The sequence below is a fragment of the Chelmon rostratus genome, chromosome 14 (genome assembly GCF_017976325.1).
Source record: "Chelmon rostratus isolate fCheRos1 chromosome 14, fCheRos1.pri, whole genome shotgun sequence".
Classification (NCBI taxonomy): Eukaryota; Metazoa; Chordata; class Actinopteri; order Chaetodontiformes; family Chaetodontidae; genus Chelmon; species Chelmon rostratus.
Window position 1 is genome coordinate 6745419 of NC_055671.1, and position 18786 is coordinate 6764204.

Here is an 18786-nt window from a genome sequence, read left to right on the forward strand (position 1 = left end):
CACTATTATGGGGGAAAAGGCACCTTCTCTCACAGAAGAGTTCTGCCATCAAAGTGTGACTCATTATGTACAAGTGTTTACTTGCCAACCTGAGACCTCTGCCTACCAAACAGGATTAAATCATCTTAATTTCATTTGGGTCAGAGGTCTTTTTTTATTTGGATAATTTTGGAATTATTAAAATGGAAAATAAATTTGGCATTTTGCTGGGCTTGTCATTAGTTGATAAATATGAGACTGTCAATCAAGAAATTCACATTAAGTGGAGCAAATTTATATTTTGCACTGGTAGAGACCCACCAATTTGCATCCTTGAACTGTCTTTGGTAAGACTCAAGATCTGCAAATGATCACTGCGAGGCGGAAAATGTTCAGCCTTGTTTGTTGTGTTGACTAAAAAATCCTGTATTCCTTGGGGAAACAAGACAGAGTACCTCTAAGTTTCTGTACCTGGCTAGCTTGTTGCTACCTGCTGGTTTCGATGGGAAATGTATGCATAGAAGAGTATGGCGCGCCTTGAACAGATGAAAATATGTAGACACCTTTTGTCTCTATAGTATAGTCCAAAAAAACATGTTTTATTCCTGTATTCCCACCAGTTGGAGAGCTTGCTTTTACCATAGAAACGTCACCCACTCAAAATTTGTGCAGGGTTGTGTGCCAGATGAAAGCAATATTGTGCTATATTATATCGCATTAGATTAGATTAGATTGCTTTAGATTAGGTTATAATGTTACAGTGTTGTGGAATATGTAATTGTCTAAGTACACAATCTTTTACTCTTGGCTCTAATGTTATGGATTTGTGATTAATCTCAAAGCTTTTAAAGCTTCAAACTCCCTGTAGGGAGGAGGACTTGAATATGGATGAAACATTCCTTGAAAACCAGGCTGAGGGGAACATGGTTGCTGTATGTTCCCCCTGCTTGTGACAGGAGCCGCTGTCCATGGTGCTGATCTTGCTGATGCTTCGCTCAAGCCGATCAGCAGACACGTGTTGAGATGTTGCATAAAGCTTTCACTGTTGCACAAATGCAACCTGTTTGTCATTTATTTACAAGATAACAAAAAAATGGAGACTTAATATTTATTTCTGTGCTGCACTGCTTCACCCTGAAATGTAGCCTTGATGGAAAACGTGCACTCACTGTTATGCAGGTCAGAGTGAAGATTGCAGCTTTTCTCTGCTGCATGTCAATGAGAGCATGCACTGTACATAAAGCATTGTCAAATCTGCCCTGCTGCAGGTAGGCAACCTATTTTTGAGATGGAGATGGTCTTAAAATTTTAATTAGGAAGCACCAGATTACATTCCCTGGCATTTTTCCTCTCTTTCTCTGTGTTCTCATCGATGCAGATGTTAATCCCCTGGACAGCATTGATGCTGTACACTCTGAATTGTTCACTCAAGCTGTTGATGGCCACGCTGCTGCCAAGAGCCACAGTGAAATTATTCGAAACTGCCTCCTGACATAGTTTAAATGGCTTATGGAAAAATAAAAAAGTGTTCGCTACATTTTTGAGTATTAAACAAACATTACAGACTAGAGCTGAGAGCGTGCTGCACTTCCAGAAGAGAGCAGGATTGTTTTTCCTTTGAATAATCGTATAGTCTCTTTATCAGCAGGTCTGAGCTGCTGAGGAACAACTGCTCTGCTCTTGTTGCACTCATTGTTCAGTGAAGATTATTTTTGGAGTCCCATCTAATCTGACAGTGTATGGTGGACTGAGTCAGTTTTTCCCTCTATACTACAGGTACAGAGGGTCACATTTCTACCGCTGCTTCACACAAAATGACCACATTACATGTGTGGGAGTCTGACAGGGTAGTTCAATACCGATGACTCAACGATTAGTAGGTGCCAAAATTTCGGGCTTTCCAAACTTGGACCAAACAACAGTTGGATCCCACGTCATTTGCATACAAAAGAGTATGACTGAGAGCACTTTTGTGATGTTAAACCTTTGCTTGTAGAGGTTCTTTCAGGAATAGAGCTCTGAATGATGTGACGATCTCGCCCTCCACACAAAGTCATTCTCCTTCTGTCTTTCAGAGGTTTGCTTGGACCTCCGCATGTGACGTGGATTGAAGTCCAGCATCAGAAGACTCCAAGCATCATCACGCTGCCATGCTTCTGCACAAGCGTATCCTGAGTTTCACTCCATCTTTCACACCATGTATGTTTATTTCCGTTCTGCTGGTTCTGCTCCCAGGAGTCACTCACTTCTCCCAGGGCAGCGCCAGCCACGAAGATGCTGGCGATACACCAGGCAACTGCTCCAGTGAAGACAACTGCTCCGATGGCGTGGTGCTGCCCATGTGGAACCCCCAAAACCCTGCTGTGGGTGACAAGGTGGCACGCGCCATTGTTTACTTTGCAGCCCTCATATACATGTTCCTGGGCATGTCCATCATTGCAGACCGCTTCATGTCTTCTATTGAGGTCATCACCTCTCAGGAAAAGGAGATCACTATCAAGAAGCCCAACGGGGAGACGACAACGACTACTGTGCGCATCTGGAATGAGACGGTATCCAACCTGACCCTGATGGCGCTGGGCTCGTCTGCACCAGAGATCCTGCTGTCTGTCATTGAAGTGGTTGGCCATAACTTTGAGGCTGGAGCGTTGGGTCCCAGCACCATTGTGGGCAGCGCTGCGTTCAACATGTTCATCATCATCGCTATCTGCGTCTACGTGGTGCCAGACAATGAAACCCGCAAGATAAAGCACCTGCGGGTGTTTTTTGTCACTGCTGCCTGGAGTATGTTCGCCTACGTGTGGCTGTATCTCATCCTGTCTGTGTTCTCCCCCGGAGAGGTGGAGGTCTGGGAGGCCGTCCTCACCTTCCTCTTCTTCCCCCTCTGCGTGCTGCAAGCTTGGATTGCAGACCGGCGCCTGCTGTTCTACAAGTATGTCCATAAGCGTTATCGTGCTGACAAGAACCGCGGCATTATCATCGAGTCAGAGGGAGACGCCATGTTCACTAAAATGGACTTGGAGATGGACGGCCAAGGTGTGAACTCCCACACTCACCCCAAAGAGGCACTGGATGGGATGCTGGAGGGGGTGGAGGAAGGTGGAGGGATGAGCGCGGAGCAAGATCAAGAGGAAGAGGCCCGACGGGAGATGGCTCGCACTCTGAAGGACTTAAAACAGAGGCACCCGGAGAAGGACATGGAGCAGCTGATTGAGATGGCCAATTACCAGGTGCTGGTCCAACAGCAGAAGAGCCGGGCCTTCTATCGCATACAAGCCACGCGCATGATGATCGGAGCGGGGAACATCTTGAAGAAGCACGCCGCTGACCAGGCCAGGAAGGTGGTGAGCTGCCATGAGGCCAGCGGGCAAGAGGAGGATCCCAACACCATCTACCTGCAGTTTGAGCCCTCTCACTACCAGTGCTTTGAGAACTGCGGCTCATTAAAGCTGTCAGTGAGCCGGCATGGAGGAGAAAGTGGCTGCACTGTGAAGGTAAGAAGAAGCAGCGACAGAAATATTGCAAATGCTCAAGGTCAACTAAAAATCTACTTTAAGAGCTTGAGGCGTTGAAAATATTAATAATTCAGAATATTTTTTTGCACTCCAGACACTAAATATTTAATAAAGTTTCTCTCTTTGCTTGTGGCACACAGGTGGATTACCGCACAGAAGATGCGACTGCCAATGCCGGCTCAGACTATGAGTTTGCTGAGGGAACTTTGGTCTTCAAGCCTGGTGAGACAACGAAAGAGTTCACTGTCGGCGTCATTGATGATGATATTTTTGAAGAGGATGAGCACTTCTACGTGCGCCTAAGCAATCCACGCATCGTGCACCGAGCTGAGGTCTCCGTCCTGGAGCCAAGCTCCATCACCTCCAGCAACAGCACAGTGGGCCTGTCCTCTCACGTTCCTCCGAAGGCAGCCCTGGGCAACGCTCACACCGCCACGGTTACCATCTACGATGACGACCACGCCGGCATTTTTACGTTTGAGAGTAAGTCCACGAGGGTCAGCGAGAGCGTCGGCAACATGCAGGTGAAGGTTCACCGGACGTCCGGGGCGAGGGGGAAGGTGGCGGTGCCCTACCACACCGTCGAGGGCACCGCCAAGGCAGGGGAGGACTACGAGGAGGTGTCCGGCAAGCTGGAGTTTCAGAACGACGAGACCATGTGAGTGACAGTTCTTCTTCCATGATGTGATGTCTTGTTGTTGCTTCTCATCACTCGATCAAACATCGCAGCCCACACGTTGGTATGTTAAACAGTCACGCTAGATTACTGTAAGTTATCAATTCTGGTAGAGGATAAAAGGACTATTTTCATGAGTCATAGATACGTTCGCTCTGAGAAGTTTAGGTCTTTCAGAGGGATGACGTGGGAGGATAAGAGGATATAATTGTGAGGCAGATAATGAAACGTTGTGGCTGGTGCAGAAGAAGAAGAAGAAGAAGGAGAAGAAGAGGCATGGAAGCAGCATTCTGTGAATGAATTAACATGCAGCCCTTTGGGATTTCTTTGGCGGTTATATGGGAGTTCATTGCAATGCAGAGCAATGAAAACTCCACCGCAGAAAACAAAGGCAGTGCATGTCGGTGACAGAGTAAGGAGAGGAAAGAAAATCAGACAGGTGACTTGGAGGAGGGGATGAGCAGCTACTGAAACAGGTGCATGTGATAACTCCAACTAAAGGGCTGATGGATGCCTGAGTGCAGAGGCAGATACAAAAAAGCAGAGAGGAAGCGTACAGAGCGAGCGAGGAAAGTGTGATGTTTTTCCAGCTTCCCTCTTGAACACTGTGTGGAAGGTTTGGAATGATGAGTACACTTGTGGTGTTTCATGATGTGAAGAACGAAGGACCTGGCAATTATCCACAGCAGTGATTTTTTTTCTGTAGCTTATAAAAGAAAATACCCTTAACCGAATGAAGCTCATCACAAAATGATTTACAGCACACCAAAGGACAAAACAAAGGACTAAAATGTGTCAGATGAATCCGTCTGAGCGAGGAGGATTTCAGGGCTCGTGTGTAGGTGTATTGTGTGGGTCGGCTGAGTGGGAGGAAAGGCAGGTGAATACATGGTGTCAAAGAGAATGCAGATCTCCCTGTTTGTCTTTTTTTGCCTCGCACTGCAGGTGAGATTTGAATATATTTGTCTGTGTTTTTGTCAGTTTGCTTGTGCATATTTATCATTCGCTTTTTTGCGCATTCGTCAGTGTGTATTTTTAAGGGTGTTCCTGTGCATGCCTGCGTGCTGAACCCACTTTAAACCCACATCAAACAAAATGCTCCTCCAAAGGGGAACAAAAAGGGCATCTTGAGCATCCAAAGCAATTAAAGAGAGTGAAGAGGGGTTAAAGGAGTCCCAAAAGTTCTCAACGTTGCGCCAACAGCAACAGAAGCTGCAGTTAATGAGACAGTGTATAACAATGTGAAATGAGAGGCTGGTAGCTTGTATCTACATTCAAAAGGAGACTGAGTATTAGATGAAATCCTCACCTACTGAGCCAAGACTCTGTTCATCTGACTGTAGCAAGCTGACAGTGACACAAGCATCCGCAGACTTCATATTATCTGGAGCCGTGCTTCCCTTGACAGTCGCCGTGCAGCGGGAGAGGAAGGACTGTGGAGAGCAGGACAGTTTGCTACCAGAGAGCAGATGAAAAGAAAACCCAAACGCAATGGGAAATGCCAAAGCTGTGCAGCTCAGCTGCTTCTGTCCGCCTTTGAATAACAAACAAGGACTTAAAGGATTGCAGGGGCTCTCTGATCACAGGTAAAAAAAAAGGGTTTGACTCAGATCTTGACTCAGAACTGACGGGTCCAGTTGGGTCAAGTCACAGCAGCCCACTTATCTTTTCAGCCAGGTGAATTTTCAATCTAGGATACTTGTTGTCAGAAGGTCACGAACACACATTTTATTATTGGAAAAGAATTTATCTTTTATTTATTTGTCACATAAAGCTACTTATGAAAGTTCCCCAATGGAACAGATTTCTAAGTGTCGAAGTCACACGTTTTGTCCCTGCTTTATGCTACTCAGACGCTCGAGTCAGACTGAATTTTTCATGAGGTTGTTTAATTTGGAGCATCTGTCTTTTTAAAAGATGCAGGTGAAATTCCACCTCACCTTAAAGCATTTCGGCTTTTCACAGGTACATTCGCGTTTCCTCACACGCTCAGAGTTGAATGTGTATCTGTGCTCCTTACTGCTCAGCAGGCTGCCAAAGTTCATCCTTCAAACAGAGCCGGCTTTTCTTACCCGAGTGTTTCCCTGGGCGTTCGGGACAAAGAGCTGACACTCAGCAGCAGGCCTCCAGGCGACTGTGTGTGTGCGCGTTTGTTACAGCGTCTCTCGTGTCTTTGTGTGTCTTTGTGTCTGTGTGTGTCTGCCCGTCCAGGCCGATGTTTGAGAATGCAGAAGACCAAAAGTGCAGGAAGGCAAGTTTGTAAGCTTTTGACATGGAGACAGGAGGAATGGTTCAAAATCCAGGCGTGCACTTAAATAATAATTTGCCATCTCAATTCTGCACTGCAGCAAATAGATCAGGATGTACAGACACAAACCTCTGAGCCAAAATAAACAGTCCATTTCACATTTCTGTGTTTATGGATTAGAGGAAGATCTTCACAGACCCTTTGATGCTTGTATCTGTTTCTCCTTCAGCGCCTCAAAATGTGTGGCACTCTCCACTAGTTGAGGCTGAGGTGGATAACGGGGGCAGTTGCATAAGCCGAGATGAAAGAGATGTGAGGAGATCACTTCTGAAAAGGGAAATCAATACCCTGATATTCTTTATTTCTCAGGCTTAATCTAGTCAGGATCAATAACATCCTGAACTTCCCAGCAAGCGTGGATGAAAGCAGAGCAGCCGGGCTGGGTAATGTTAACACATTTAAGAGAGTTAAAACTGTCAAGGTAGAAGAAGAGGTTTGATAGGTTTCCTTCTGTTAAACATACACTCTCATATTTAATGCTCACAACAATCCATCACATGTTACTAGAATTCTTGATATTATTAATGTTTAATAAATAATTCACCGCTTTGGTCCGGACTGAAGTATCTCAGCTACTATTGGATGGATTGCTATTTTGTCCAGATGAGGAGGAATGAGACTAAATCCCAAAGACTTTGTTGATCCCTTGATTTTTCCTGTAGCGCCACCAGCAGGTTTAACTTGTCATTTATCCAGTGAATTAGCTTAACATCTGCTCGATTGCATTGGGATGAAATTTGCTATCGGTTCATGTTTTCCACATGACTTCTGATGATCCACCAACTTTTCCTCTAGCACCACCATGAGGGTGAAATTCATGGTTATGAGCTAAATATCTTGACAGCTATTTGATAAATCGCCATGAAAATTGGTACACGCACATTTGTGTCCCCCTGAAGATGAATTGTAGTAGCTTGTGGTCTTCTCTGACTTGTCATCTAGCGCCATCATCAGGACAAATAATCAGTTCATCCAATACTTTGCCTTACGATCAAATACTTGAAAAACTGTTTCCCCATTAGTACTTGTGTTTGGCTAATTAACACTGTCAGCGTGCTAACAGGCTGAACTAAGATGGTGACCGCCGTACTGTCCTATCGTTCAACATACTTTTGTTTTGTTATAGAAGCTCAAACCCCGACTCCTGTCTCACCGCCGCTTTCCTGGCCAGTCTTGGTGTGCAGTGGGTGTGCATGTCGAATGGTCGCTTTCAGAAACCATCCAATGAGAAGTTTAGAAGTAGCTGGCAGCTTCTGTTGTGTCATAAATTGAATTTCTTTTCATCTCGCTTGTTTCCCCCAGTACTCGTCAGTTCAGACATTTTAAGGCAGCCCTTACTTCTCAAAGATAGGGTCACCTATCATTATCAGCGTCACAAACCTTTAGTTTCCATATAAATATCCTGTGTAGAATAACCCAAGAACACATTACAGTGGAGACAATATAATGCTCATCTGCTGTAGTTGTGAAACTGAAATTTCTTGGTGGAATGGTGCTGCTGTTCAGTGTTTATATGCAGCTACAATGCAGTCTGTCTGGTATAGTTATTTATCTGAACGGCAGCGCCCCGCTCAGTCGAGGGCGTTTGACATGCTGTCATGCACCTATGCGTTCACTCAGTCTCCCCACTTGCTTCATTTTTGTCAGGCTCTCAGGAGGGCTGGAGCCTATCCCAGCACACAGGGTCTAGAAAGCAGAGGTACTCTTCCAGGGCGAGCACAGAGGCATTAAATCAGTCACACTCATACCTGTAGGCAGTCTGGAGTCTCCAGCCTCACTGTACTGTCTTTTGACTGTGGGAGGAAACTGGAGCTTCCTTATCAAACCAACGCAGAATGTGGAGGAGAGGGAAACTCCAAATAAAGAGGGTCACACAGCTGACTGGTCCTTCTTAAAACCCCAATTGCGTTTTCCCTTTAATTTAACAGGTTAATCAAAATAAATCCAGCTAATTCATTTATTAAAGAAAAACACTTTTTTGCAGTCAATAGGCAGTCAGAAACTGTGAGGGAGAGAGAGCGAAAATCTACACCTTCTACGTTTTTACTGGAATTTATAAAAAGAGCGGGTTAGATAATCTACAGTCTGCAGTATATTCCACACATGCAGCAGGGATTATGGTTGTTTCAGGTGGAACAGGGATCGATCTTCAGCGCTCAGACAGTGGAGTCCAGGCTCTCACATTAGTGTGTGACAGATACAGTAGTAGAGTATGTTACCCGCTATGGCTTCTCAGAAACTGTCCCAGGAATGGAGCCGCCGGGCAGACAGAGACACAATGAAATGTGATGCACAGTAAGTGAGGGCTTTACTGCCTCGATAGAATCTAACTGGGCCCGCTGTAATGAGAGTTTACATCGACCTGCAGAGATACAGGGCTTAGGACGCAGAACTGGGTGGCGCTACTACACCCGCTACCCTGATTGCTTCAGTGACCATCTCCCCATCTCACCCCATCAACTTATTACCAATTTTGCAGACACATTAAACAGAGATAAGGGTGCTATTGATATCTCCAGTAACACTCTCGAATATCCCAAAATATTGAAATACGCCTTGCCCATTTTATTAGCCCATTTGCCTCTAGCTGGCCATGTTAGCTGAGTTTCAAAAATCCAAACTGAACTGATAATTGAATCTACAATGTTCAACTTCTACTTTCACTCTAATAACAGCATGTGTGAAAGTTCCTCTCCTGGCATTAAACCCCCTGAAGCTCATCTCTCTTCATCAAAATGACACTTTTTTTTCCATGAAAAACATCCCTTCATGCCTTAAAATGACTTAGATGTAAGTCTACACTTTGCTTTCATTCAGCACGTGCATATAGTTCCCACCTCTATCTCCACCCTCCTCCCTGCAGCTCGAGCGTACCTGTTCTCGTACCTTCTCCGGCGCTCACCTTGGCCTCTGCTCATCAAACACACAAACGGCAGAAAGCCCTGAAAAAACAACTCCTACCATGTGCCTTATGCACTTGAATTAGCTAACTTGTAGTTAGCTATACCAGGCTTCTCCCCTGACACCCTTCGTTTCACTGTAGCATTATGCTAATGATAAGAAGCCCCACCTCACAAGCTGACAGCATTGGTTCCTCAGGTGTGACATATGAAACCCTGATGTCTGAATCCATGTTTGTGAGACTGTCACTGGTCCACTGCTGTTCCAAGGTGGAAACACTCAGCCATGTGTTGACTGCTTATTTCACTCACGATATGTCTTACAGTATATAAGAAAACACCATATGGACATGTTGGCAAGGTAAATATTTTAGTTTTGATTGCCATTAATTAGTACAATGCCCTGTGGAGTTTGTAGTTGACTCATGGAGTTGACTTTAGTTTATTTATGGTTTTGTACCTGTGATTAATTCATTGAAGCAAAATCTTTCAATTTTCAGTTGGTTGGCAGTTGCTCATTAGTTGTATATTACGTGAACAAAGAACCGTTTTTCTTGTAAGACCAATTCATAAAACAGTAGGTCTTACAAGGTCTTAGAAGCTCATCTCAGACAAAACCTTTTGTCTGAGATGAGCACAAAGGAGCATTAGACTGAGGCGGAGGTCGAGATTCAAAATGTTACCTGATCGGCCTGACGCAGTCTGTGCATCTATTCCCCGCTGCTTTCTCGCAGCCTTTCATTTCTAGCCGGTATTTTAGTGCGAGGTCTAAAATCTAAATGATTGTTTGATCCCTGGCAGTCATATCCAGCTCGTCCTGATGCACAAAAGCAGGACAAACAGTGTCTGCCCAAAGCGTGATGTAATATCAAAATGGCTGCTGTGTGAGTACGGTTCATAGCAACTAAAACACCACATTTTATTTTTAAGGAAATTTAATGTGCTCATGTACATATCACACTTGAAATAACGCCTTGTGCAGACAATAAACTGTTTCATTTCCACTGTAAGGACTCCAGCCCATACTGCGAATCCCTTTGCTCCCACCGGCATGACTTTACCCTGACGTACAGCCGCTGACGTATCATATCGTGTTTAAAATAAACTTCTTCTCTTCTGCAAGCAAAAGCTCTTCCTGCGTGTTGTCGAGTCCTGAGTGTATAAGTGTAGACAGAAATAGACAGCCACCCACATATCATTAGGGAGCTGGAGAGAGAGGGAGAGAAAGACTCACTGTGACAGTGTAGGAGAATGAAGCGGGCTGAGGCAAATATGTCGGTCACAGTTTGACACCACATCCTCACGTGTTTCTGTAGCACCCAGCTTTCACCGAGCAGCCTCGCGAGCTGGTTTTAACGTGCACGGATCCAAGGATAGGCGGCGCTTAATTTCCACCGAGAACGAGATAATAATTCAATTTCCCATGACTTATAACTTCAAGTGTGTAGGAGGACTGTGGGCTGTTTCACTATATTTCTCTTGTGCTCCAATGGAACTAATGGTGTAGAAGGAGTCCGCCCTCTTGTGGGGTGCTGGGAAATATATATATAATGTAGAATTTTGTACATAGTGTTCTGTACTACAGGATGTTTTTTAATTTGTTAAAAAATCTCAAGCTTCCATCTTCTTATCTAACATCTCTGTTTCATGATTCATTGTGTAGGCAGTCTACCTCTTGGCTACACTGTTTTTATTCGAATGTGCAGCACAGCACAGAAACTGCTCTTACTGGTTGCCTGGGATCTATTTTTGATCTCATTTAGGTAACAAATGCACACAGAAGGTGAACTCATGTTGACGGCCGCTGCCACTTCCTAAATAATGTTAATGAACTGATTCCTCCGCCCCTGTTTGGCTCCGTCCTCTCCTTGTTCCTTGACCCTTCTGCTTTCAGGAAGCTGCTGAATGTGAAGATCATCGATGACGAGGAGTACGAGAAGAACAAGACTTTCACGATCGTGTTGGAGGAGCCCATCCTGCTGGAGGTGGGGCAGAGACATGGTGAGCGGGGGACACAGCTGCAGAGTGATTTCCCTCATTATTTTAGCTCTTAAAATACATTTTAAATTGCATCCACTGTCCTTCATATTTTATTTACATTTTTCAGCCAGAGCAGTTTACATCCGCTGATACAATTTCGCCTTTACACTGGTGCAACTCTAAGGTCTAAGGTGTGATCTCTCTTGTATTTTACGGGCTTCATGCTGCCCTTTGAAAAAGCTTGGGTTAAAGTACTTAGATCAAGGTTGGAGCTAAGCTGACAAGGGCTAAAGGAGCTAATTATAATTTGTGCATTTGTCCACATACACTGTGCAAGTTGCACAGCAGTCATATTTTTTAAATTTACTGTAATGACTTTGACAACATTGCAAAAGAAAAATAGAAACATAGCTGATTTCAGATGTATGTTTCTATCAGTATGCACATGAAGGGCACTTTTGCAGAATTCAGTGCATCTCCAAAAAGTCAGCAAGTCACAGTCACAGTGACACAATGATCAAAACCACCTGAAATTAATCGTATATACAGCACACCTCATGTTGGAACACACATCTCTAATGTTACTTGTGGCCTTAAATATACTTGATTCTCATGCAAACAGCACACATGACCGCCTGGTTTCACCAACACATCTCTTGTTGCAAAAGCCCATGTGAGACAGACCGGCTGATGGTTAACACACCTGTCCCTGTTGCTGCAGGAGACACCAATGATAACAAGACAGCAGTGGGACCGGAGGACGTGTCAAAGATGGGCTGCCCCTGCCTGGGCGAGCACACTAAGCTGGAGGTGGTCATTGAGGAGTCCTATGAATTCAAGGTAACTCACAATAAGCAGCTTTTTACCTCGGAGCCACCCACCACACTGATGTTTGCACATTTTGGAACGTCTCAAAAGACGATGAATGCTGCTTTTTTGTTTGTTCTTTAAAGATTTACCTGCTTTCTTCCTGCTGAATACACATCAGCAGTTCTTTGGACTTCAGAGAGGCTGTCACAGCCTTCAAATGCGTAAACTGTATTATACACAGCGCGAGAGCAAACAACATGACATTTAACAGCTATTCTCTATTAATTATCCCCACTGTTGACTTTTGTTTCATTCCATGACTCAGTCAGAGGGGGGGAGGCAGAGGCAGACTCAGGCTGTCTGAGGGGTAGGGGTGACAAAAATGATAAGGACACCAGCTGCCAAAAGCCTAGAGGGCACTTTATCATGTTTTATCTACCATAGGGGCATCAAAGAGGGCACTTTTTATGAGCATGGCTGGGGGATAGTAACAAAATTGGTTGAAACATTGCTATTTTAGACCAGTGTCAGTTGTATCACAATATTTTGGATATGACTGTTGGACTGAGATTAATATTTAATCTAACTGGGGATGGGTGATAAATAATTAGTGATGTGCATGTAGCTAATGGCTCTGCCTGTGGAGCCATTCACTCATCGTTGCATCCATCATGTATATTCGAAAAAGTTGAGAAAATTGGAGGATTTAACCATAATGCTGTAACTCGAGTGCTGCATTCTACCTCTGTCTGAGACCGTCCCTGTCTCTTAAATGTTCATGTATTTCAAACTCTATGACCGCTGGTTAAAATGTGTTGTCTCCAAACACAAGCTGCGTTAACCCTGGTGACATCACTGTGACATCATCAGGGTTTTTTCTCAGACTTTAGGAAGCTCCTGTTAGAGCCACAAAAGATACTTTCCAACTGTTTTTCTGTATTGATTTTCTTGAAAAGCAAACCGATCTTATGTATTAATTTGGCAGCGTGCCCCTTTAAGACCAGTTTTAAGCTGTAACATGATATTGCACTGATACTGAGAGCTCCTGAGTATGTGCTGATACTTGCAGCTCTACCTTCTGCACTGGTGTGAAGCAGCTTTATGCTGGCGCCGTGCCTTTTTTTCCTGAGGGATAGTGGGGTTCTGTGCTCCCCTGCATCTGTTTTTGTGACTCACTGTGCACCACAGCGAGAGGAGTGGCACAGTTAATTGCACCTTAATGCAGCACATCAGTGTCCCTAGTGTCACATGACAGTGTTGAGGTATGATTCTGTCGTACCTGCAGAGATGCCTCCCACCAATTTGTCCCTTTTCCTTTGCCTTCTTTGACTTCGCGTCCGTCTGCAGAGCACGGTGGACAAGCTGATCAAGAAGACGAACCTGGCTCTGGTGGTGGGGAGCAGCAGCTGGAGAGAGCAGTTTGTTAGTGCTGTCACTGTCAGTGCAGGTGAGTCGCGGCGTCCTGAAATGTCTCATCTGTTCATCCCCCTGTGACCAGACCTGTGGAAGATTGAGCCTGCGGCCAGATCTGGTCCACCAGATGCTTCCCACCAGCCTCACTGAGCTGTTTTTACTTTCGATGCTTCTTTAATAAAAATCTCAAATACTCCCATTTGACATTGGCTGAATTTTTAAAAAGGCTAATTTAACAGATAATGAATGAAAAAGCTTACATAAACAAAGGCTGTTTAAATATATTTTGGCAATTCTGTACTTATTTGCTGCTACCCTTGGATCCAGACAGTTTATTAAAAATGCATGATGTGGTGGACGCCCCATGTGGCTCACCATAAAGACTAAACTGGCCGGCTCCGCCTGGACAATTAATGGCTCTGAAGAATTTATGTGGCTATACATGGTATGATGAACCCTTTTTATTTTGCCCTTTCAAAAGCCATTCACTTGGCTTTGTGACCCTTTTAGATCTGCACGAGCGCGTGATGCATTTGGGCTAAAAGCTGACTGAGACACCAGAGATGTGTCATCTTGCTAATACGCTTTTTTTCTGTCATTTTCTCTCTGGCTGAGTTCGCTCAGATATTCATGCAGAGAGCGCATGTATAAATAGAAAGAATGCTTCTTGCCCGTATGTATGTCTCAATCACTGAGTCATAGCTATATTTGCAGAGTTAATGTAATGACCTCCTCCACATTCAGTGGCTTAAATGTGGCGGCGATCAGTCTCGTCTCAGCTGGATTCTGCTGTCGGCTACCAGATGTTATCTAAGTTTGATTAAAGCAGGAAGTTAGAACTATTTTTCGCTTCGCCAACTTTTTCACCATTCGATATCATTTCGAACAAGCATTTCTGAACTCGGATGTGATGGCACAGCTGGATCAAATGATACTCAGTATCTAATCCTCCCAAAAAGACCTGATTCAGGTTTCTATACTGTAGATTAGGGTCTTCACAATCTGTCAACAGACAAGACAGGAACAGCAAGTCCTTGTATGTACAGTATTCTGCAGGCCTTAATGCATCTATTCTGTGTTTGCCAGGTGACGATGATGAGGAGGAGAGCGGGGAGGAACGCTTGCCGTCCTGCTTTGATTACATTATGCACTTCCTGACAGTTTTCTGGAAAGTCCTCTTTGCTTTTGTCCCACCCACTGAGTACTGGAACGGCTGGGCCTGCTTCTTCGTGTCCATTTCCCTCATCGGCGTTCTGACAGCTGTGACCGGGGACCTGGCCTCCCACTTCGGCTGCACCATCGGTCTCAAAGACTCGGTCACCGCTGTGGTGTTCGTGGCCCTCGGCACCTCCGTTCCAGGTGGGAGTCTGCGGTGTCAATCAGGTCTAACAGCGGACTTGTCCTGGGTTTCCTCTGGGGTTTGCCCGTGCAGCAGAGGCAGCTGCCTGGGGAGACTTGTAAATGAGAGACTTGTGTAACCTCTGCCTCCGCCTTTGCTGTCAGAACACTTCTCTCCAGAGCTCTTACCTTGAACATCACTGAGCTGTAATCTAAGAAAAGCACAGTTTCACTTGTTTGTCTGTGCTGCCATTTGCTGGCTTTGAAGAACATGTTCATGAAAAATTTAGTTACAGTTTAAAGGGTAACAGTTGCTCAACGATAATTGTTGTACATGGTGAGGTTTATATGAGGAACATATCGGTACCACTTTCTAACAAGGCATCATGTTTTCAAAATGTGTCTGAAGTAATTAATGGATTTGATAATGCTCGATAAATTATTTACTAATGCTTCATAGATCAGTCAGAAGCCAATTGTGAGTCCAAGCTTCAATTGACCATGTCACAAATAATGCTTTAGGCTGGTGTTTGTTCTCCACCACATTAGCTTTGTTTTAAATGAGACTTAAATGAGAAGATCGATACTACTCCACACACCGTCTGTACAGTAACCATGAAGCTACAACCAAAAGACTGTTAGCTTAACTTAGTGTATAAAGTATATAAACCTCTAATGCTCTCTAATTAAGCTTACTACATTTTGTTTATTTAATCTGTGCAAAAACCAAACAAATCACAATTTGTCGTTTCCTGGGGGCTTATATGTTGAACCCTTTCATGATTGGACGCAGTAAGTTACTGGCAAGCTCCTGCTTGCCTGGCAGTGCTCAGAGTCAAGCTCCATCAGCCACCAACACATTAGCTCTCAGCAGCCAGATGACATGTTGCCATCGCAGGCAGCATGCTGCTTGACCGACCCACCAAAGAGACACACCGGGCTTTCAACTAACTCCACTGTACACCCACCCGCTCAATATTAGCCACCCAGAGCGACTGCTCTGGCCACGTTCTCGGCTTCCCTGCCACAAAGCCTCCCTGCCACGAGGCCTTTCTATCACATGGTTAATATTGTGAAAAGGTCGCGGTTCGGTTTGGTTTAGGCACCAAAACAACTTGGTTCAGTTAAGAAAAGGATCGTTCACTTCTGGTTTCTCATAGGACAAGAACATCGGTCTCCTGGGTGAAAGCTCACCTACCTCCATTTGTGGACTTCCTCGCTCTTTATAGCACATCACCTTGCTCTGACTGCTGTGGATGGGTTTATAGTGGACTTAGTTGAAAGCCTGGTGCGTCTCGTACAGACACTAAAGGATACCTTGTGCATTTGTATGAGACGCTGAGGGACGTGACAAGGTGTCTGTATTTGACTCTCTGGGAATGAGAGCAGGCCACAACTTCTTCTTCAGCTAATTCACCCCTCACCTTTGGAAATAGCTTCACTTATTAGGAAGTAAGACACTGATGAGCATCAACTTATGATTACCAACATTTAAGTGCATTATTATCTAAGAGAAAAGGCACCAGCCACGGGGATTTTTCACAACATAAAACATTGTCTTATTTACGGGCTCCAGTTGCTCTGTAGAGCATTGATAGATGATTTATTAACCACTAATAAAGCCATAGTGGGGCCTGTGGGGCTAAGACACTGACCATGAACCACAATGTCCCTGGTTTGAATCAGGCCAGGGACCTTTGTTGTACATTTCTCTCTACTACAATATTACTAACTAAAAAGGCACAAAATGCCACCAAGAATAATAAAACTAAATACCATTTCTAAGATAAAGTCATTTTTACTACTTAAAAACCTTTATCTAAAGGGTGCCTTATTATAAAGTTTTGGGGGGAGTTTACAACCAAAAACTTTTATGCTCCACGTCCCTTGGCTTACTTTAAAATTCTCCAACACCTTTTGTACCCCAGAGTGACATTTCAAAGTTGTTTTTATAGTGCATGCAGTTAAAGACCTGTCATTTTTGCTCTAATGTCCCTGGTAGTCGTGGGTTTGAGGGAGGGTCTTCTGCCCCCTGTGCACACCACTGAGCTCCATCAGTAGCTGATTTGCACAAATTCCCTTTCCCATTTTAACTCATCTCTCTCTTTCTTTTACAGACACATTTGCGAGTAAAGTAGCTGCCATCCAGGACCAGTACGCCGACGCCTCCATCGGCAATGTGACGGGCAGCAACGCGGTGAATGTGTTCCTGGGCATCGGGGTGGCGTGGACCATCGCGACCGTTTACTGGCATACCAAAGGCAAGGTGTTCAAGGTGAACCCGGGCTCCCTGGCCTTTTCCGTCACCCTCTTCACCATCATGGCGCTGGTGTGCGTGCTGGTGCTGCTCTACCGCCGGCGTCCCAGCGTGTCCGGCGGAGAGCTCGGGGGCCCACGGACACCCAAGCTCCTCACCTTCTTCATGTTCCTCTCCCTGTGGTTCATCTACATCCTGTTGGCCTCCCTGGAGGCGTACTGCCACGTGCCTGGCTTCTGAGACTGAGGGAAACACACAGACACGACTCCTCTCCTTGTTTTTACAGTCTTCTGAAAGTGTTTTCTCTCTGTTTTTGTCTATTTTCACAAAATTTATAACTATTTGTATCATTAGTTATTATTAATACCGCACAGTATCTAATTGACTTTGAATCTTTGGACTTTGGAACTTTGCTACCACCCACTATGCTGTGAAGTATAGCTTCAGCCACTTAAATTGAACTTTTCTTCCTGTTTTGAAACATTATGTTCCACTGGACATTTATCTAATCGTTGCTATCAGCATAAATCACATCCAACCTTATGTCACTTGAGATGTAAAACTTCTGGCATCATGTCCTCTCTCTGTGTGGACACTATTTTAGTTACTCAGCGTTAAGAAAGCACAAGATTAAAGCAAGCATTCAGCAGATCCCTTATATTTTGACGAGTGCCCTAAAATGGAAAATTAATGGGACGACATTATACTTGACATTCGCATAAAGGAAAAGGCGTCAACGAGGCTGAAGTGACCTGTAAAACATATTTGTGTGTTGATATTTATTACTCAATCTATACATTAATTATTCATTGTATATCATGTAAAAGATGACCATTGTGAGTGGGAGTTTTGTGAAAGAGTAGGTGTGTTTATTTTTGCACGTGATCAGATTAAGAGTTTCTTGGTAATCTATTTTAAAGTACTGTATGTAATATTTTGACATGGCTGTTGACGTGCTGATGTGTTCCTGTACATGTGAATCACAGCTGTATCATAATCTCTTCACTGCCTGGTCCCCCTTTCCCACGACGCTTTCTCAATGTCATGCCTGACATAGGCAAAGTTAAAGATGCCTCTTTTTTAACAACATAAGTCAACCTGGAGCGGAGTACCTGCTTTAAATAGTACTCTGAAGTAGAAATTCTTTGAGCGCATATATGATTTGTGTGTGTGTGTGTGGGAAAGTGTGTGTGTGTGTGTGTGTGTGTGTGCGTGCGTGAGACTCTGCTCTTCAGCACAAACTGGCACACTATCTTGTCATTGACTCCGCAGATGTTACAGGTGTTCATGACAAAAGAAATAGTGCAGTCTGCGCACGGATACGAGAAGGACACCAGTTTTCTTATCTGTCACGCTGACACTGTGAACATTTTTTCCACCCACATCACTTTGAGAAAAAGCACAGCAGAGAGCAAAGGGCCACTTTCCAGTTATTAGGTCCTAATCATAGCACAATCACCGAACAGGTCTGTCATTTAGGATGAAAGGTGTGCTAGAAGAGAAGACATGTACAGTATTTCCTGAGAGCGTCTCCTTGTCTCGCACAGCAGTTGATATTGAAGTTTGTTTTTTATTTAACCTAGAATCTGTAGAGCCATATTTATTGTAAC

The 18786-nt window shown here is 44.4% G+C and overlaps 1 protein-coding gene across 10 annotated transcripts; it reads left to right on the top strand.

Moving 5' to 3' along the window:
* Nucleotides 1–2129: 2129 nt before the first annotated feature.
* On the top strand, nt 2130–17416 carry slc8a4a (solute carrier family 8 member 4a). Of its 10 annotated transcripts, none has more exons than XM_041952048.1 (8): nt 2298–3473; nt 3635–4152; nt 11273–11403; nt 11599–11609; nt 12037–12198; nt 13516–13615; nt 14668–14940; nt 17037–17416. In XM_041952048.1, the coding sequence occupies exons 1-8, from the start codon at nt 2319–2321 to the stop codon at nt 17414–17416; spliced, it is 2730 nt and encodes a 909-aa protein (XP_041807982.1). In that variant the 5' UTR covers nt 2298–2318. The 10 variants fall into 10 exon arrangements, with proteins under 10 accessions (XP_041807980.1, XP_041807982.1, XP_041807983.1 ...); XM_041952056.1 differs by lacking the exon at nt 11599–11609 and having other exon boundaries at nt 2301–3473; nt 3635–3811; nt 3842–4152; nt 11273–11379; nt 12080–12198; XM_041952046.1 differs by lacking the exon at nt 11599–11609 and having other exon boundaries at nt 2130–3473; nt 11273–11379; nt 12080–12198.
* The last annotated feature ends 1370 nt before the right edge of the window (nt 17417–18786 follow it).